The following is a 22,405-nucleotide window of genomic DNA, read 5'->3' on the forward strand; positions in this document are numbered from 1 at the left end:
ACTAATCTGAGGTGATAGAAATCAAACCAGTGCTTGGCTGTGGTGGGTTGAGCTTAACTGGAAAGTAGCATGAGGAAACTTTTTTGGTTGATGGATATGTTTTCTATCTTGACTGGTGTGTTGGTTACATTGGTGTGTCTATTTATCAAAACTCATTAAACTATACAGCTAAAATCTATGCATATCAATGAATTTTCTCACAATTAAAAAATGCTGCAGTATTTTTCTCTCTCCTTCCTTCCTTCCTTCCTTCCTTCCTTCCTTCCTTCCTTCCTTCCTTCCTTCCTTCCTTCCTTCCTTCCTTCCTTCTTTCTTCTTGTTTGCTAATATTAGATCAAAATGTGGTTTCCACTAAATGAAGTTGAAATGTCGGAACTACTTTGGGACACTATAGAGAAAGGTATCCAAAGGCTTAGGGAGATTGGAATGTTAGGGTGGATTTATCAGATGTTAGGGTGGATTTAGCAGAAATCAGAGTAGTCTGACTCACAGAAACGCATGGCATTAGCTAGTTGATCATCATGTCCCTAGAAGAGAAATAGGTAGGTGCTGTATTGGTTTAATAGGGCTGCCATAACAAAATACCACAAACTGGGTGGCTTAAACAACAGAAATTTACTTTCTCATAATTCTGGAGGCTGGAAGCCCACAATTGAGGTGTGAACAGAGTTGGTTTCCTCTGAGGCCTCTCTTCTTGGCTTGCAGATGGCTACCCTCTTGGAGTCTCTTTACATGGTTTTTTCTCTGTGCATGTGCATCCCTTGTGTCTCTTGATGTGTCTAAATTTCCTTTTCTTATAAAGATAGCAGTCATATTTAATTAGGACCCAGAGTAATGACCTTGTTTTAACTTAATCACTTCTTTAAAGCCTTTGTCTCCATTACATTCTAAGGTACTGGGGATTAGAGCTTCAATATATGAATTTTAGGGAGACACAGTTCAGCCGATAAAAGGTGGTCTCCTCCTAAATTCTTATATGATCTATATAAACAGAAGAGTCAAGTGAGCAGAAGTATAACTTGAAATACCAAAGCAAAGTCATAGCCCTTTAAGCAATTTCTAGATTTGAGTCAGTTTTCAGACCCAGAATTCCTTGAATAAAGGGGAGATATCCCACTATACTGTTGAAAATATATACTGTTAATATTTCTCTCAGCTTTCCCTGGAGGGACCTATAGTCTTTTATCAGGGTGATATGCATTGGGGAAAAGGAAACAATCAGAAATTTCAGGGATTATTGGACACTAGCTCTGAACAGACACTAACTTCACAAGACCCAAAACATCACTGTGGTCTATTAGCCAGATAAGGACTTAGAGAGGTCAGGTAATCAATGGAATTTTAGCTCAAGTCCATCTCCTGGTGGGTCTAGTGGGTCACTGAACCTATCCTGTAGTTATTTCCCCTGTTTCAGAATGTATACTTTGGAATAGAAATATTTAGCAACTGGCAGAATCCCTGTGTTTTACCCTTGACCTGTGGAGTGAGGGCTATTATGGTAGGAAATGGCTAAGTAGAAGCCACTAGGCCTGCCTCTACCTATGAAAATAGTAAACCAAAGCAATACCACATTTCTGGAGGGATTGTAGAGATTAATGCTACCATCAAGGACTTGAAAAATGCAGGAGTATTGACTCCCATCATATCCCCCATTCAACTCATCATTTTGCCTGCATAGAAAACACAGCATCTTGGGAAATAACGGTGGATTATTGTAAACTTAACCAAGTGTTGACTCCAATTGCAGTTGCTGTTCCAGATGTTGTTTCATTGCCAGAGCAAATTAACACATCCCCTGGTACCTGGTATGTAACTATTGACACAGAAAATGCCTTTTTTCCCCCAATACCTGTAGATAAAAACCACTGGAAACCATTTGCTTTCAGCTAGCCAGGCCAGCAATACACCTTCACTGCCCTACCTCAGAGTTGTATCAACTCTTCAGCTTTATGTCATAATTTAGTCTGCAGGTACTTTTTCCTTCAACAAAATATCACACTGGTCCATTACATTGATGATATTATGCTGATTGGAACTGGTGAACAAGAAGTAGACTTATTGGTAAGGCATTTGCATGCCCGAGGGTGAGAAATAAATCTGATAAAAATTTTTAGGGGCTTTCCACCTCAGTGAAATTTCCAATGGTCTGGTGGGATGGGGTATATCAAGATATACCTACCAAGGTGAAGGATAAGTTGCTTCATCTGGCCCCTCTTAGAACCAAAAAAAAAGTTACAATGCCTAGTAGACTTCTTTGTTCCTTGGAGGCAACATATTCCTCCTTTGGCTGTATTACTCCAGCTCATTTACTGAGTGACCTGAAAAGGTGCTAGCTTTGAGTGGGGCCCAGAACAACAGAGGATTCTACAACAGGTCCAGGCAGTCATTCAGAATGCCCTGTCACTTGGGCCCTATGTTCCAGCAGATTCAATGGTGCTTGATATGTCTCATAGATAGAGATGCTGTTTGGAGCCTTTGGGGGCCTCCTGCAGGTATAGAGAACAATAATCTCTTTTTGTGATTTAATTTTAGAACCAGAACCTGAAGAACCTGAAGACTTTTTAGAAGGTGAAAAACTTGAACAAGAGACAGAGGAAGAGGTTAAGAAGGAAGAGGAAGAAGAAATAGAAATAGGTACAGAACAGTCAACAATACCAGCCAATTTGGAACGACTTTGGTCCTTTTCCTGTGACTTAACCAAAGGTCTTAATGTGAGCAGCCTTGCCTGGAATAAAACAAATCCTGTAAGTTATTGAACATTTTAACAATTCTATCTTTATCATGTAAAGGTGACTGTCAAGTACTAACAAAGATTTTTTTTTCTCAGATTTTAGGCAAGGGATTTTAATTGACATAAGCCAGAGTTTTAACATCCCTTTACAACAAGTTCACGTTTCAAAAAGTGGAAAATAAAAATAGTTATAAAATAATTTTTTTCTCCTTTAATATGAAAACATCATATTTTTATTTTAGGAGATGTACTTGGGACATGGTATTCTCTGAATCCATATCAGATACTGAAAATTAAACCAGAAGATAATATATAATCGATTTCAGATATATCAAACTCATGTACCCAATTTTTTAATTAATTTTGCTTTTAATATACTTTCTTTAACAATAAGTCTATATAATTTTTTAAATTTTTTAAATTATATTAGTCACCATACAGTAGTACATCATTAGTTTTTTTTTTTTTTTTAAATATTTTATTTATTTATTTATTTGAGAGAGAGAGAATGAGAGAGAGCACATGAGGGGGGGAGGGTCAGAGGGAGAAGCAGACTCCCTGCCGAGCAGGGAGCCCGATGCGGGACTCGATCCAGGGACTCCAGGATCATGACCTGAGCCGAAGGCAGTCGCTTAACCAACTGAGCCACCCAGGCGCCCTACATCATTAGTTTTTGATGTAGTGTTCCATGATTCATTGTTTGTGTATAACACCCAGTGCTCCATGTAATACATGCCCTCCTTAATACCCATCACCGAGCTAACCCATCCCCCCACTCCCCTCCCCTCTAGAACCCTCAGTTTGTTTCTCAGGGTCCATAGTGTCTCATGGTTCGTCTCCCCCTCCGATTTCCCCCCTTCATTTTTCCCTTCCTTCTCCTAATGTCCTCTATGCTATACCTAATGTTCCACAAATAAGTGAAATCATATGGTAATTGACTTTCTCTGCTTGACTTATTTCACTTAGCATAATCTCCTCCAGTCCCATCCATGTTGATGTAAAAGTTGGGTATTCATCCTTTCTGATGGCTGAGTAATATTCCATTGTATATATGGACCACTTCTTCTTTATCCATTCATCTGTTGAAGGGCATCTCGGCTCTTTCCACAGTTTGGCTATTGTGGACATTGCTGCTATGAACATTGGGGTCACGTGGCCCTTCTTTTCACTACATCTGTATCTTTGGGGTAAATACCTAGTAGTGCAATTGCTGGGTCATAGGGTAGCTCTATTTTTAACTTTTTGAGGAACCTCCACACTGTTTTCCAAAGTCGCTGTACCAACTTGTATTCCCACCAACAGTGTGAGGGGGTTCCCCTTTCTCCACAACCTCTCCAACATTTGTTGTTTCTTGCCTTGTCAATTTTTGCCATTCTAACTGATATAAGGTGGTATCTCAGTGTGGTTTTGATTTGAATTTCCCTGATGGCTAATGATAATGAACATTTTTTCATGTGTCTGTTAGCCATTTGTATGTCTTCTTTAGGGAGGTGTCTGTTTGTGTCTTCTGCCCATTTTTTGACTTGATTATTTGTTTTTTTTGGGTGTTGAGTTTGAGTTCTTTATAGATCTTGGATATTAGCCTTTTATCTGTAGTGTCATTTGCAAATATCTTCTCCCATTCTGTGGGTTGCCTCTGTTTTGTTGACTCTTTCCTTTGCTGTGCAGAAGCTTTTTATCTTGATGAAGTCCCAAAAGTTCATTTTTGCTTTTGTTTCCCTTGCCTTTGGAGACATGTCTTGAAAGAAGTTGCTGTGGCCTGTGTCGAAGAGGTTACTGCCTATGTTCTCCTCTAGGATTTTGATGGATTCCTGTCTCACATTGAGGTCTTTCATCCATTTTGAGTTTATCTTTGTGTATGGTGTAAGAGAATGGTCAAGTTTCATTCTTCTGTATATAGCTGTCCAATTTTCCCAGCACCATTTAGTGAAGAGACTGTCTTTTTTCCAGTGGATGTTTTTTCCTGCTTTGTTGAAGATTATTTTACCATAGAGTACCAAAATTTATATTTTTCTTAAAGTAATCATATTCAGCAGTATATACTTAATCTAGTGACTCTGAAAATGTGCAAAATAATTTTGAGATTCCTAAAATTAACTATTACTACCAATAATAGCAAATATTTAAATAGCACTTACTATGTCCCAGGTGCTATTGCCAGCACTTTACTTGTATTAACACAACAACTCTTGAGTTAGGTACTATTTTACCCAATATGTTGATGAGGAAACTGAAGTACAAAAAGGATAAATAGCTTGCCCAAAGTTACACAACTAGTAAGTGAAACAGCTAGAATTCAAACCCAAACATCTGGCTCCAGGGTTCTTGCTCTTAACTGCACTGCCACTAAAAATCATCTTGAGGCAAATTATATGAATCATCAAGGTAGGAACGGTATGTTTGCTTTTAAAAAAGAGATGATTATAGGGGCGACTGGGTGGCTCAGTTGGTTAAGTGTCTGACTCTTGATTTTGGCTCACATCATGATCTCAGGGTTGTGAGATTGAGCCCCGAGTCAGGCTCCACACTGGGCATGGAGCCTTTTTAAAGAGTCTGTCCCTTCTGTCCCTCCCCCACTTATCTTTAATAAAAAAAAAAGAGATGATTATAGAGTAATGAGACTTATTTTCTCCTAGGGTTTATAAACTGCTTCTGAAGACATGATTCTCAGTTAGGGATTCCAAAAACCTTTTGTGTAATGACAATATCTTTGGAATGGATATTTAGTGTATTTTTTTTATTATGTTATGTTAATCACCATACATTACATCATTAGTTTTTGATGTAGTGTTCCATGATTCATTGTTTGTGTATAACACCCAGTGCTCCATTCAGTACATGCCCTCTTAATACCCATCACCAGGCTAACCCATCTCTCCACCCCCCCTCCCCTCTAGAACCCTCAGTTTGTTTCTCAGAGTCCATAGTCTCTCATGGTTCATCTCCCCCTCCGATTTTCCCCCCTTCATTCTTCCCTTCCTGAAATCTTCTTCTTCTTCTTGTTTTTTGTTTTTTTTTAACATATAATGTATTATTTGTTTCAGAGGTACAGGTCTGTGATTCAACAGTCTTACACAATTCACAGCGCTCACCATAGCACATTCAGTGTATTTTTAAGTGGTCAAAACTAATTTGTTTGTTTAAACTGCATTGTACTATGTATGTTTAAGAATTAGCCTTATTATTTTACTGCCACACCTTATAAGGTGCTATGTGCAAATACGCTCGTTGTTATGGTTATTAAAATTCAGAAGTTCTGTAATCATTTTTATAGAAACCAGGTAACACATTATTTAAGTTATGCACATTATTTTTAATAACATAAAATATGTTTTAGTATGGATTGGTCTTTATAAAACTATATTTGGAAACATCTTGTTAGATAAGTGAGATTTAATAATCAATAATAACTGTGTAATAAAGACAGATAAATCATTTTTAGAAACTGAATATACTAGCATTTTAAAAGTTAATATATTGCTATTGAGATTAAAGTTAAATAATTTTTAGTGAAGCTAAAAAATATGACAAACAGCATCTATCATATTTATTAATTCATTCTACAAATACTTATTGAACATTCACTCTGTGCCAGGAACTCTGATAAGGCACTAGAGTTGCAGTAGCAATTTAGTCATACATAGACCCTGCCTGTATAATGGTCTCTATGTGCTTTAATAAGGAAAATAGCTAGTGCTGTGGGAATACATAAGAGAGGCTCATGAATGCTTCTCAGAGGAAGTGGTGCCTATGCTGAGTCTAGAAGAGATTAAGCTTGTCCATGTCAGGGTAAAAGGAATAGTGGTGAAGAGTAGTTTAAGACAGAGGAAATTATAGAGACATGATGTTGACTTGAAAATAGGATTGTGGCAAAAAATATAATAATATATTTTTGATAAAGATATTCTGATTACGAAGAAGAGGCTGGGTTTGGTCAGTTATTAAATTTTTGTCTATAAGCATTTCTTGAAATGACCTGCTTTATTAATCAGTTTGGGGTACCATAACAAAATACCTAGACTGGCTGGGTTAAAAAACAGAAATGTATTTTCTTGTAGCTTTGGAGTCCAGGAAGTTTAGGATCAAGGTGCTGGCTGATTTGGTTCTGGGTGAAGGCTCTCTTCCTGGCTTGCAGATGGCCACCTTCTTGCTGTGCTCTCACATGGTGGAAAGAGAGAGCTCTGGTGTCTCTTCCTCTTTTTATATCCACCAATCCTATTGGATTAAGATTATGACCCTTATGACCTCATTTAATCCTGGTTACCTCCTAAAAGCCCTATCCTCAAAATAATGATATTGGGGATTAAGACTGCAACACATGAATTTTAAGAAAAGAGACACAATTCAGTTCATGGCACCCTGTCTTTATATTTGAAATAATTAGGTCATTCTCAAAAACCTGCAAAACATTATAATGTAGTAATATAATCTTGGAAGATTATCTCAATATATAAAAGAACTTCTTAGCAATTGGTTCTTTTTAGATATTCATTAGTCTGAAAATATGATGATTATTATTTTGTTTTGGAAGATGGAGGTGTAAAGTAAAAATAGATGGTAGACTGGTACTTTTTTCTCAATAGAAATGTCTTATTGCTGTTTTTAACACAGTTCATTAATATGCATCTTTATATATTTCCCAATATTTTTATGCCATCTTCTCTTATTTTAAACATACTTTGCTGGTTTTCAGGATCTTTTGGCTGTTGGCTATGGGCACTTTGGATTTAAAGAGCAAAAAAGAGGATTGGCTTGCTGCTGGTCAATAAAGAATCCTATGGTAACCAAATAGGAATAAACCCATTTTTATTCAATTAAATGTTGACATAATTCTCATAAAGTACCTAGTTGTATGTGATAATTAAAGTCAAAAAATGACCAAGGAAGACCTTATTTTCTTTGGTTTAAATGTGTAAGAATTAAAATTTGTTTTTGTTGATGTGTAGGGTAAATTCATTTAATAAATATTTATTGAGCATTTACTATGTGTTGTTAGATCTGATGATCCAGAATTGAACCATTATTTTTTATCAAAATGAAGAATAAATTTGCAAATGAAAATCCTTTGAAAATTATGTTTCATTTAATACTGGGTTGTTTCTTAATGTATGAATAAATCATCACCTTATAAGATAGATTTCTGCTATCCTGAATACATGAAATAGATGAATAGGACCATGTTATTAGCATGAATTTTTCAAGAATAAGAATCAATCATGTTTTTTGTCAAACAGTTGTAGTCAATATGTTACTTTGCAGCTTTACATTAGTTTTAATTAATAACTGAAATGTGAAGTAGAAAACTTAGAAAAGGGTCAGAGGGCAAAAAAAAAGAAAAAAAAAAAAAAAAAAGATTAGAGCTTTTATAAATAGCCCCAGTCTGTTAGGAAGCTGGGTTTATGTAGAGTAAAAGAAAGGAAGGAAGAAGCAATTTTAAACATGTGGAAGGATTGATATAAGATCCATAATCAGTAAGTTGTCTTCTTTTCCACATAGATTATTAGAAGCGGGAAAGGATTTAGATTAGACTTTAAACAAAACAAAACAATAAAACTCTTCACAGAATTGTAGAAAAGATTACCTTAGAGAGTTTTTTGGAGCTTCTTCTATCCACTGTTTAGAAATGTCTAGATAATCCAAGCATCTGAAACAGATACTGGAAGATAGGAACATTGCTAGCTAATTTGTTTGGAGCCCATTATTTGTTTCTTAAAGAAGGTGATCTATGATGATCATACAAATCCTGCTGAAAGATTAACAAAATATGATACTTATTGGAGAAGGCCATGCTGTATTTCTTAAAATTATTGCACTCTGAGGATGCACCAAAGTAAAGGAAATGACTAATTGACCTTTGGTTCTCATCTATACTAGAAGTTAGGGGTAGAGGAGTAACTGAATGTAGACTAACTCTTCTTACATTTCCCCTGTCACCAGACAATCCACCATTCAGCGACCATTATACTCTTTTATGGCCTGCAAAACCAGGTTTAAAATGTAATACAATTTTTTTATTCAGTGGCCAGAACGCATTTATCAGAGTCCATATGGAGTGACTGCTGTGGATTTCTCAATTGGAGCACCTAATCTTTTAGCAGTTGGCTATCACAATGGCACCATTGCCATTTATAATGTGCAGAGCGACAGTAATGTTCCGGTTCTGGATAGTAGGTGAGAATCCAAGAATTAGGTAAACATATAATATGTGCTTTTTTAGGGAAAAGTAAAAATTTAATGTTTTTTTAGTTTTGAGTGAATGTTTATGTTGTTATTGAGAGTGATACCATTATTTTTTCAGACATTTAATAATTCCTCATATTCTCTCTCTAGCAGGAATGTTCTTATTCTAAAATCTGCATGTTCTCTGTCCGCCTCACCAACCTTCCTTGACAGTTTATGTTTATTCTTTTAAAAAAATTTTTAAAATTTCCCCAGCTTTATTAAGGTATAATTGACAAATAAAAATTGTATACATTTAGGTCATACAATGTGATTTTTTAAGGGGTACAATGTAATTATTTAATGTATGTATACATTGTGGAATGTTTACTACAATCAAATTGATTAATACATCTGTCACCTCACATAGTTACCTTTTTGTGTATGTGGTGAGAACAGTTAAGATCTACTCTCTTAGCAAATTTCAAGTATATAGTACAGTATTATTAACTATGATCATCATACTGTATATTATATCTCTAGAACTTATTCATCTTGTAACTGAAAGTTTGTACCCTTTATTACTTTGGTGTCACCCCTTCCACATAACCTTCCCATTCCATTCTTTTGTGCATTTGTATTAGTTATCATAGCGGTTATCATACTGTATATATATTGTTTACATATATATCTTCCTGAAGAGCTGTAAGCAATTTGAAGTCAAGGATTAAGTCTTACTTTTGTATCCTTGGCCTGTCACATAATATCAGGCATGTAGTAGGATTATAGTAAGTATTTGATTAAAAATGAATGAATGAATAAGTGTATTGAGAAAATAAAAAGGTGAAAAGTGAAAAATATTGAATATGTTAGGTTTTTGTAATAGATCAGATACCACTGGGGCAAAAATGAAGTAGTATATTTATATTAGTGTTTGAATAAACTTAGCTAGAGCTGAAAATAGGTATAAAGCAGGGTCCTTAAGCTTAACTTTGAAATTATTTGCATGGTTTTATAAGCATGGGCCTTTGTGCTTGTTTCTGGGAAGATGATCTATAACTTTTACCAAATAATCAAAGCTATATGATTTTTAAAAGATTCAGAACTATTGCTTTGGAAGATTTGCATAAAAAAATCAAGGGAGTCAATACTATGAACAGAGCAACCCATTATTCTGATAGGAAAGCAGTCAGTAATCTGAGAAGCAATTTTAATTCTTCAGAAAAATGTTAAAGCTGGCCATATAGAGAACCAAGCCAATGGGCAAACCTGAAACATAGAAAGAAAGGTGAGGTAATTGTTTATTTAAATAAGACTTAAATAATTTATTCATTTAAGCTATGAAAAAAATCCTTATACAGGTAAAGATACTTATACTCAATGTGTCCAAAATAAATTTACATAACTTATCTAGGAAAAAGTAAATGAATAGAGTAAGGAAAATATATTCTGAAAAGAAAGAAAATATTTTCTTTTGTATTTCTGTTATGGCAGTTAATATAATTAAAGGCAGTAAAATTTTCCTTTTGTAAGAAATGAGAAAAACAAAAAATACTACATGACAAAATGATTATTTTCCCCATTTTTTGAAATACTTAAAGTAAAAGTCCAACTTTGAATAATAAAGGCATCATTCTATAAGTAGGTCACAGTGCTCCAGGGAGCTGTCCTTATGACTGAGACTCATGTCCTTTTAAAAATTATGATGATGATTCTATATTTAGTGCTTTTCCCCATTTTAGTGAATCACCTCAAAAACATTTGGGACCTGTATGGCAACTACAATGGATAGAACAAGATCGAGGGACAACAGGTGATGACAAAAGAGAAATACTCGTTTCTATATCAGCAGATGGAAGAATCTCCAAATGGGTTATACGGAAAGGACTAGACTGTCATGGTAAAAAGAATGTACACATACATATATATTTATCAATCAATTATCTTTCTCTTGTTATGTGTTGCCTTAAAATTTCTAGTGAGCCATGTGCAAGAGGTGGCCAATTTTAGTTTAGCTACATAAGAAAAAATACTGGGCTTTGTCATTGTTTTTCTAAGCATCTTGTTCTGGTATTTGCTAATTTTAACCTAATCACATGCAAAAGATGGCAGAAATCATACTATTCTTTGTAGAAGGGACACACATTATATATACAATACTTTTTCATGTGGTAAATAAGATACATGTTTTTTTCTTTAAATGAAGATTTGATGCGTTTGAGGCGAACTACTGCCAGCAGCAGCAAAAAGGGAGGGGAAAAGGAAAAAAAAGGTGAAGCTCTGATATCTCGACAGGCTCCTGGAATGTGTTTTGCTTTTCATCCTAAGGTAAAGTATCTCAATCCATTATTTACTATTGCATATAACACCTTCCAGTAATTGAAGTGTATTAAGATAAAAAGCAAAGCAAAGTCTTAGCATGTTAATAAATATTGTGCCTTGTAAGTAAAAATAAAACAAATGTAGACATACCTGCCAAACTAAGGTAGAGCGGCCCCTTCTAGTTGGCTGTACCATGTCTTTATCTGCTTTCTAGAGGAAAGGTCTCTATTTCTGAGGAACTGTGGAAGGATTCTCTTTACAACTTCATGTTTAACTTGAATGCCCCTCCTCGCTCCTCTTGGGTGTTCTGCTACTTTATCATATTGATAGAAACCAAATCTACTACACAGTCCTCTATGTCAGTGTGAGTGGGAACTCTCATGATTCTGAGGATCAGGAAGACCAGTTAAGTTCATGCTTATCAAGACCAGAATCAAATCAAAGCACAGTTAGTGAAGTTCTACTTTTTCTCATTCTTTTTATCTGGAAGTTCTTTGGAGTCAGTAAATTCAGCAACTATGACAGACATCTAAGGAAACATATCCTATGTGTTTTCTGTTATATGTAATATGATCATCTTTTTAGTGACACCATCATCCACCTAATTATGCAAACCAAAACTTGAGCTCCTACTCTATTCTACCCTATTATCCAAATGATATTTAAGTCTTATTGTCCTACTCCTTTCAGTCCAATCCTACTCACTGCTAATGTAGTTCAAGCCTTTATTAAGTTTCACTTTTACCACTGTAGTTGTATTCTTAACTGCTTTCATTCTCAAATTCTTGTAATTCACATTTCACCTTGACTCTAGAACAGTGGTTCTCAATGTTGGCAGGGAGGGGCATTTCTCATCACGAGGGTACATTTCACAATGTCTTGAGATATTTTTGGTTGTTTCAGCTCTAAGAGGTGGGACATGCAGAGGCCAGGGATGCTGTTAAACATCCTACAATGTGCAAGACAAGTACTGTGTTCCTCTGCACAGAAGAAGGAGAAGGAAAAAAGGAAGGGGAAGGGGAAGGTGAAGGAGAAGAGGAAGGAGAAAGACAAGGGGAAGAAAAAAAGAAGGAGAAGGGAAAGAAGAAGGAGGAGGAGAAGGATAACGATAATAATAATTTTATTATATTTATTATTATTATTATTATTATTATTATTATTATCTGACCCAAAATACCAATGGTGTTGGATTGAGAAATCCTTTTCTGGTGTCTGGTGTCCTAGAAATGTCCTTGGCATAAAGAATTTGAGATAATCATGTAGTCTGTAAATAGTTTTACTTCTTCCTTTCCTATCTGGTTACCTTTTATTTCTTTTTCTTTCCTGATTATAGTGGCTTGAACTTCCAGCACAATGATGAATAGAAGTGGTGAAAACAAACATCCCCCTCTTGTTTCTGATCTTTGGGAGAAAGTATTCAGTCCTTTTACTATTAAGTATGATGTAAGCTGTGGTTTTTTTGTAGATGCAGTCACATTGAGGAGATCCCATTACATTACCATTTGTTGAGACTTTTATCAGGGATGGATGTTAGGTTTTTGTCAAATACTTTTTCTACATCTATGGAGATGATTATATAGTTTTTCTTTCTAAGTTTGTTAACATGATGAATTACATTAATTTTTAAATTTTTGTTTCTGAAATAAATCCCATTTGATCATGATTTATACTTTTAATCTACTGTTGGATTTGATATGCTAAAATTTTAAGATTTTTCATCTTTGTTTGTAAGGGATATTCATCCATAGTTTTCTCTTCTGGTAATGTCTTTGTCTGGTTTTGGTGTTAGGATAATCCTGTAGAATTAGTCGAAAAGTATTCCCTTTTTACTTTTTTGAAAGAATTTGCATACAATTAGCATTATTTATTCATTACGTGTTTGATGGAATTAATAAACCATCTGGGCCTGGAGTTTTCTTTTGGGAAGATTTTTAACTTTCAACTAGAAATTCAAATTTTTAATAGATATAGGGTTATTATTATATTATTATCTATTTCTTCTTGAGTGAACTTTGGTAATTTGTATCTTTCAAGGAATTTATTTCATCTAAGTTATTAAATTTTGTGGCATAGTAATATTTCCTTAGTATCCTTTAATAGTTATAAAATATGTAGTGATATCACCTCTTTAATTCCTACTACTAGTAATTTGTGTCTTCTCTCTTCTTTCTCTTTTTTTTAGTCTGGCTAGAAATTTATCAATGTTATTGATCTCAAAGAATGAGCTTTTGATTTCTCTGTATTTCACTATTGTTCTTCTGTTTTCTATATAATTGATTTCTAATTTGATCTTTTATTTTCTTTCTTCTACTTCGGTTTTATTTGCTCTTCTTTTTCTGGCTTCTTAAAGTGGAAGCTGGGATCATTGATTTGTGACTTTTCTTCTTTTATGATAGAGGCATTTGTGCTATAATTTTTCTCTAAATACTGCTTTGGCAGCATCCCACAAACTCTAATATGTTGTATTTTCATTTTCATTCTATTCAGAATACTTTCTAATTTCTCCTTTGATTTCTTTTTTGATGGGTGGATTATTGAGAAGCATGCTATTTAGTTTTTAAATATTTGGTACTTTGCCAAGGATCTTTCTGTTACTGATTTCTAATTCAATTCCATCATGATCAGAGAATGAACTTTTTATACTGAATCCTTTTGAATTTATTGAGATTTGTTTTAAAGCCCAGAAAGTGATATTTACATGTAAATTTCACTGTGCACTTCAGAAAAATATATATTCTGCTGCTGTTGGGTGGAATGTTCTATGAATGACAATCATGTTAGAGTGGTTGAAAGTGTTGTTCGAGTTGACTATATCCTTGCTGATTTTCTTCTGTCAGTTATTAAGAGAGAGGTACTGAAGTCTCTGGCCATAACTGTGGATTTGTCTATTTTTTCCTTGTAATTCTATCAGTTTTTAGCTTGATGCTTTGTTTTAGATATATAAATGTGTAGGATTGTTATGTTCTCTTGATTAATCAACTCTCTTATCATTGTAAAGTGGCTTTGTTTATAACTGGTAATATTATTTACTCTGAAATCAACTTAATCTGATATTAATGTAGGCACCCAGCATTCTTTCAACTAGTGTTAGCATGCTTTTTTTAAATTAAGTTTTTATTTAAATTCTTGTTAATGTACAGTGTGATACTAGTTTCAGGTGTAGAATTTAGTGATTCAGCACTTACATACAACACCTGGTGTTCATCACAACTAGTGCCTTCCTTAATACCCATCATCTATTTAACTCATCCCCCTACCTGTCTCCCCTCTGGTAACTATCAGTTTGTTCTCTATAGTTAAGAGTCTATTTCTTGGTCTTCCTCTCATTCCCTGCCAAACCCCCCCCCCCCGCCATGTTTGTTTGTTTTGTTTCCTAAATCATTTTCCATCCTTTTACATTTAACCTACGTATGTCTCTATATTTAAAGTACATTTCTTATTGGTCACATAGAGTTGGGTCTTGCTTTTTTATCTAATCTTACAATGTCTGCCTTTTAATTGTGATGTTTAAACCATTTACATTTAGTTTGATTTTGATATGGTTTGGTTTGAGTCTATCATTTTGCTTCACTACTTTATTGGTGGTGGTGGAGGATGGTGGTATAATATGTCTGGCTTCCTTGGCTGGAGGTAGGACTCTGAAGGGCTATCTCAACTCCAGAACTTCTTGGAGGTTGGGCTGAGCCCTCTGTTGCAACTGCATCATAGTTCAACTTAAATCTCTGCCCATTTCTGTTCCTTTCAAAGAGATTGTTCCTAAGAGAACTCCCTAATAAATCTCTTGAATGGAAATCTCAGATTTTAATAGACTGACAAAAACAACTCTAGACAGTGACCTTGATCTCTAGAGAAAGATAACCTACTTATAAATGGTGTTGGAATAATCATTATCCATATAACAATGGAATTAGACACCTACCCCATCATACACAAAAAACTTCTAGAAGAAGATGTAGGAAAACATTTCTAGTACCTCAAAATAGGAAAAATTTCTTAAACAAAGTGCAAAAAAATGCTAATATATAGAAAAGTTATAAGACCAGCTACATTAAAAGGAGAACTTCTGTTTATCAAAAGACACCAAAGAGGGGTGCCTAGGTGGCTCAGTCATTAAGCGTCTGCCTTGGGCTCAGATCATGATGCCAGGGTCCTGAGGTTGAGCCCCACATTGGGCTCCCTGCTCAGCGGGAAGCCTGCTTCTCCCTCTCCCACTCCCCCTGCTTGTGTTCCCACTCTCGCTATCTCTCTCTCTCTCTGTCAAATACTAAGAAAGTAAAAAGGTAAACCATACACTTGGAGAAGATATTTACAACATTTATAATAGACAAGCATATGTAATAGAATATATAATATAGATATATAAATATAATATATAATTATATATAGAATATATAAAGAACTTCTTTATAAATGAATATAAAAAATATGAGTAAAATAGTTAAGAGACATGAACAGAAGAGGAAATACAAATGGCCAGTAAACATAAAAATGTGCTCAACCTTGTTAATATTCATAAAAATGGGACCTAAAACCGTTAGGTATAATTTTATACCTCATACAATGGCAAAATTTAAGATTTCTAGTGTAACCCAAATGTTGATGAGAATGTGGATCAAAGGGAACTTCTTTTTTTTTTTAAAGATTTTTATTTATTTATTTGAGAGAGAGAGGATGATAGAGAGCATGAGAGGGAGGAGGGTCAGAGGGAGAAGCAGACTCCCTGCTGAGCAGGGAGCCTGACGTGGGACTTGATCCTGGGACTCCAGGATCATGACCTGAACCAAAGGCAGTTGCTTAACCAACTGAGCCATCCAGGCACCCTCAAAGGGAACTTCTATATACTGCTGAATATAAATTGGTAATACCAGTTTGGGGAAAAAAATATACTTTATTGTGTTATTTAAAACTACTTATATTCCGACAAACCATGAGAGACGATGGACTCTGAAAAACAAACTGAGGGTTCTAGAGGGGAGGGGGTGAGAGGATGGGTTAGCCTGGTGATGGGTATTAAAGAGGGCACGTTCTGCATGGAGTACTGGGTGTTATGCACAAACAATGAATCATGGAACACTACATCTAAAACTAATGATGTAATGTATGGTGATTAACATAACAATAAAAAATTAAAAAAAATAATAAAACTACTTATATTCCATGATCTAGTAGTTGCATTCTTAAGTACTGGTACATGCTAGAGCAGTGTGTCTCAAATTTTAATGTGCATACAAATTACTTGGGGATCTTGTTAAAATGCAGATTCTGATTCGGTAGGTCTGGGGTAGGGCCTGAGATTTTGCATCTCTAAAATGCTCCCAGGTGATACTGACTTTACATAGCCAGGACATAGAGCCTGACTTTCAGAACTTTTGACTATGACTTCAGTGTAGGACATACACTTAAAATCTCTATTTAGTGCATACATTCAGTGTTAAAAATCCATTTATTTCAATCTTTCATTCCAAGCCAGAGTCATTTCTTCAGCATTATATACATAAATAATTACTGTTAAGTCATCTGTCTTCTCTTTGACTAGTTCTAATGAAAAGAACACTTACTATTTCCCTGGATTCCATTATTAGTTCCATTATTAGGTAACTTTAAATATTGGAAATTTTCTTCCTCATTTTAAGCCAGTGCTTGTCCATTTAATTTCTAGATAGGATCTAAGTTCTTCCCTCTATTCCAGCAAAGAACAAACCTGTATTTTCTTTGCATAGTAGTCCTTCAGGTAGTTTAATTATTATAAAATCATGATAGAAAGCAAAAGACAACAGACAACCATGATCAAGATAGTATTTCTAGTTTGGGTTCTAGAATTGATTTTAATAGATCTTGAGGGATCTCATTTTCTATTTAGCACATTTACTAATGTATCACAAGCCAATACATTTTAATTTTTTGTGTTGTAGGATGCAAATATCTATTTGGCTGGCACTGAAGAAGGTCATATTCACAAATGCTCTTGTTCGTATAATGAACAATACCTTGATACCTACAGAGGACATAAGGTTAGTTTAATTATAGTAGGTATGGAAAATTTATCTTTTAATATTTCTGAAAAAAATAGTATTATACACAGTACTTTTAACATGCAATAGATTTACAACTTCAGAGTTAACATTACCAACTTGAATTAAGTGCTTTCTTGTATGGAAACATCAATAACATGTGGGGCATCTTATTTGGCTTCTAGATAGTCTTTTTTTTTTTTTTTTTTTTTGAGAGAGAGAGAGAACGCATATATGCGATCTGGGGGGTGTGGAGGGGAAGACGGAGAGGGAGTGAGAGAATCTTAAGCAGGGCATGGAGCCCCACACAGGCCTCAATCTCATGACCCTGAGATCATGACCTGAGCTGAAGTCAGGAGTCGGATATTTAATTGATTGAGCCACTAGGCACCCCTGGCTTTTAGAAATTCTTGATCTCTTCTTGCAAGTTGTGGAAGTTACAATTTTCATTTGGTTCTAAAAGACTTTGCCTGTGACAACATGCTGATCCCAAAGTAAAAATGTGTCTGGCATATACTTATTTTCTGTATCCTTTGTGATTGTTCCATCTATGTTTTCTTCATTTTCTCCCTCATTTTAAAAAAATAATCCTTATACTTTTAAAGTAAATAAGTATAGTATGTATTAATATTTAGTTAGTATTGTAACAGCTCTATTTTTATGTTTCCATATGGCATAATTTAGGGAAGATTCTATCTATGACCTTACTCTCAGCTAAAATAATACACAATAATGCATGGTGCATAAATCTTCTAGAAAGCTTAGCATTTTAATTTGTTGGTCAGGTTTAAAATATAAGATGTTCAATATTATTTATCTATGTATTTTAATTTATTTTTCTAATTCTAGGGCCCAGTGTATAAAATAGCATGGAATCCATTTTGTCATGATGTGTTCTTAAGCTGTTCTGCAGATTGGAGTGTTATTATATGGCAACAGGAGAACACCACACCATTTTTGAGCTTTTATCCAACCACTTATGTTGTTTACGATGTTGCCTGGTCTCCAAAATCCTCCTATATATTTGCAGCTGCAAATGAGAGCAGAGTGGAGATTTGGGACCTTCATGTCAGCACGTAAGTGTTAATGTTTTTCTTGGTGATACTTCTCATAAAAGCATTTTAAACTAAATGATACCTGATAGATTTGGTATTGGTTAGAGGGAATTTTAGTTAATTTAAAACAAGTAATAGTTTACACTGTGAGAGTCCTCTACGAGTAAAAGATATATGCCAGGATGCTATATTCATTTTAGCTACTTAGACCATATGTGTTTTTAAAAATATTTAAATGAAAGTAGGTCATCTTATCCATCTCAAACTTTTACAGGCTGATATGAGTTATGATAGCTACCTTGAATTTTCATTGCCTACTTTATAGAAGAATGGAGAGAGGCACTTGTTTGTTTTTAACTGAAGATTTTCTGCAATAAGATAAAGGGAACAAAATAATTATTTTTTACAATATTTATGTATTCTCTTACCTTGTTTTAAAACATATTCAAAAGGCCATGCATTTATTTTTATTTTTTTTAAGAATCTCTTTTTTTAAGATTTATTTATTTATTTATTTGAGAGAAAGAGAGAGAGAGAGAGTGAGAGAGAGAGAGAGAGCACAAGCAGTGTGAAGGGCAGAGGGAGAACCAGACTCTCCGCTGAGCAGGGAACCTCGATGCAGGCCTGATCCTGGGACTCCGGGATCATGACCTGAGCCGAAGGCAGATGCTTAACCAACTGAGCCACCCAGGCGCCCAGGGCCATGCATTTAATTAAAATTTTTAATTTAAAGTGTTACACCAAAGTTATTAGAGTGTCCTCTAGACTCATCTCTCATTTTAAAATGGAAATTGGTATAGTACAGGAATAAAGTGTTGAATGATTTTACTTCTTCAGTTGGAAAATACTGTAGATTTTTATGCTAGTTATTAGCAGAAGAATCAGGGAAATACATTCTTGCTTAAAATAAGTGACAGAAAATTCAATGGGTTTATTTTTAATGGCATTTTTTCCCTAGAAGTTAATAATTTAGTAACTTTAAAATTTTGTCATGGCTTATACTATAAAACAGTTTGAACCCCAAACCAAGGATTATATCACAAAGCAATTTATATTTGAGTATGAGATGACTAATGTATAAAATGATTACTTAACTCATCCCACTTCTGATTTTAATTTTCTTGGTAGAACTGTGGTTCTCAGGACATTTCTTCAGAAGTATGCAAGTCACTGCTTCTGTTGTTTTGTGGGGCATCAGTAGATTGCTTTGGACGATGGGGAATAGAGAAAGTTCTTGTTCAAAGTATTCTTTTACATTCCAGAGGTTCATTTGGATCAAAATATCCTTCTATTAAAAGGTATTACTACTAAGGAAGTTGTATTAGTCAGGGTTCTCCAGAGACACAGAAGCAATAAAAAGAGAGAAAGAGATTTATTTTAAGGAATTGGCTCACATGACTCTGAGGCCTGGCAAGTGCCAAGTCTGCGCTACAGGCTGGCCGGCTAGAATTTCCATCAGAAGTCCATGCTGCAGTCAGGAGGAAGGCAGACTGGAGGCAGTTTTATTCCACTTCAGGGACCTCAGTCTTTTCTCTTAAGGTCTTCATCAAATTGAATAAGGTCTGCCAACATTATGGAGGGTAAGGGTAAGCTGCTTTATTCAAATTCTACTGCTCTAAATGTTAATTCATCTAAACAAAGCACCCGCACAGCAAAGTGTAGAGGAGTGTTGTCCAAACAACTGAGTACCACAGCCCAGCCAAGTTAATACATAAATTTAACCAGCACAGGAGCTTAAACTTATGAGTGCACATCTTAATTGTGAACTTCTTGAATTTATTTATTTGAAATTAGTTCACTGAAGAAATGCAAGTTTGATTGATTAAGGAGTTGAGAAGCCATTATTTTGATTTTGGAAACTTAAGAAGCTTATTTTGTTTTGTTTTTGTCACATGAAATCACAGAAAATACCTGAATTTTCTTAATCTGTATACAAAAAGAATGTAATAACAACAACTGAATTTACAAAGAAAGTGTTTTATTACAGTTTGGATCCTCTCATTGTGAATGTTGCTAACCCTGGAATCAAGTTCACAACTGTTCTCTTTGCCAAACAAACAGATTGCCTTCTAGTGGGTGACAGTGATGGACAGGTTGCTGTGTATGAACTAAGAAATATGCCCTCTGCTTTGGATTCTGGCCGGGTAAGACTCAAAAGTCAAAAGTTTATGTTATTCTATGTAATTTTATGCAATTTTGTGTCATACAAGGAATTTACATTTCTTAAATATCTTAAGTGTAGTGCAATAGGAAGAACGTAAGTCTCAAGAGTTGCTTCCTACTAAGCAGGGTGTCTACTAGGCTTATTTTCTTCGAGCCTCGTGTTTTTTCTCTGTAAAGTGAAAACAATAATGTTGTAGCATAATAATTATAAGTGTTACATGGGATAACTTTAAGTTGTGCCTAGTATACTGTTGGGATTTAATAATTGTTGAATATAGCTGAAGAAGTTTACTGCAAATATTCAAAGACTTTTACAAGAAATGATAATATTTTAGATATTGTCCAATGTTCCTGAAATAGGCATTTGTTTTTTTGTTTCTGTAGTGTTATCCTGTTCCCTTACTCTGATCTTCAAATATGAAAACTTTGTTGTAAAACTTTGACAAGCCATCAGTATCACTAGATGCCCATTATTTTTATTGGGCTTTTCAACTTTTCGGTTTTTAAATTTTTTATTTTATCTTTTATCTTTTAAAGATTTATTTATTTATTTGAGAGAGAGAGAACATAGCCTCTTTGCAGAGCAATTCAATAAAAGTAAAAATTCAAATACCATACAATGTCTTGCACATGTGTATTAGGAGACATGTATAAGTTAGTAATGTGAGGTTTTTTTTCCTTTCTTTTTTCCTTTGTCTTTAATATTTCTTTTGTATGTGGAGATGATTACTCAGTCTACTTTTGCTTAAAATGTTCACATTCAAATATTTTATAAAATTTTTAAAATCTTAGTTCATCTTAAGCTCTTACATTTAGATAATATATTTTATTATTCTGTTTATAAGTCCAACAAATTTTAATACATACTTTTAATAAGCTTTTGCAACAATTAAGTTCCTTTAAATCCTTTAAGTTTAATTTATAAATTTAATATAGATTTTTAAGTACTTCAGTTGTCTTACGGGCAAGCAAATCTGATACTTAAGGAATTCTTATTAATTTAATAAATTTTAAATGTTGAATATGCAACCATGTTCATCAAGGACATTGGTCTGTAATTCTCCTTTTTGATGGGGTCTTTGTCTGGTTTTGGGATCAAGGTAATGGTGGCCTCATAAAACGAGTTTGGAAGTTTTCTGGGTGATAGACATTGGGGAGGGTATGTGCTATGGTGAGCGTTGTGAATTGTGTAAGACTGTTGAATCACAGACCTGTACCTCTGAGACAAATAATACATTATATGTTAAAAAGAAAAAAAAAGAAGAAGAAGATAGCAGGAAGGGAAAAATGAAGGGGGGGAATTTGGAGGGGGAGACGAACCATGAGAGACTATGGACTCTAAGAAACAAACTGAGGGTTCTAGAGGGGAGGGGGGTGGGGGGATGGGTTAGCCTGGTGATGGGTATTAAAGAGGGCACGTACTGAATGGAGCACTGGGTGTTATATGCAAACAATGAATCATGGAACACTACATCTAAAACTAATGATGTAATGTATGGTGATTAACATAACATAATAAAAAAAAGATAAAATAAAAAAATAAAGTAAATGTTGAATATGATGAATCTTAAATTTTCTTAAATGTGCCAGTGCTTTTTACAAATTAATAATATTTCAATCTACAATCACAAGTCTAAATCAATTACCCAATTACACATTTAAATTAGAATCACAAATTTATTTGCAATACAATCTAATAATGGCAAATTCTCTTATAAATAATGAATATTTAAAATGCCAAATATATACAAGTTTCTTAATACAAAAAATATTAAAATTATCTGCTTGATTTGCTGCATATTTTCTATATACAATTATTCTTCTTCTCAGGGTAAAAATAGGTTTTCCCAATTAAGAAACAAATGAAGCATTCCAAATAGTTTTGGAGAGTATTTTCTTAACTGGCTGACATGCATATTGACTGTGGACATTTAAGGAGATTTTCCTAACTACCTTAAAGTTTT

The 22,405-nt window shown here is 34.4% G+C and overlaps 1 protein-coding gene across 2 annotated transcripts in view; it reads left to right on the forward strand.

The window, feature by feature from the left end:
• WDR78 (WD repeat domain 78) overlaps positions 1–22,405 on the forward strand; it is an 89,285-nt gene that overhangs the window by 61,414 nt on the left and 5,466 nt on the right. For both annotated transcript variants that reach the window (XM_032426553.1, XM_032426562.1), the window contains 8 exons: positions 2,533–2,744; positions 7,425–7,511; positions 8,751–8,902; positions 10,633–10,790; positions 11,097–11,218; positions 17,125–17,223; positions 18,073–18,299; positions 20,266–20,422. In XM_032426553.1, coding sequence (XP_032282444.1) covers positions 2,533–2,744; positions 7,425–7,511; positions 8,751–8,902; positions 10,633–10,790; positions 11,097–11,218; positions 17,125–17,223; positions 18,073–18,299; positions 20,266–20,422 — 1,214 coding nt within the window. The remainder of the gene's footprint in view (positions 1–2,532; positions 2,745–7,424; positions 7,512–8,750; positions 8,903–10,632; positions 10,791–11,096; positions 11,219–17,124; positions 17,224–18,072; positions 18,300–20,265; positions 20,423–22,405) is intronic.

The sequence above is a fragment of the Phoca vitulina genome, unplaced genomic scaffold, assembly GCF_004348235.1.
Source record: "Phoca vitulina isolate PV1807 unplaced genomic scaffold, GSC_HSeal_1.0 scaffold2, whole genome shotgun sequence".
Classification (NCBI taxonomy): domain Eukaryota; kingdom Metazoa; phylum Chordata; class Mammalia; order Carnivora; family Phocidae; genus Phoca; species Phoca vitulina.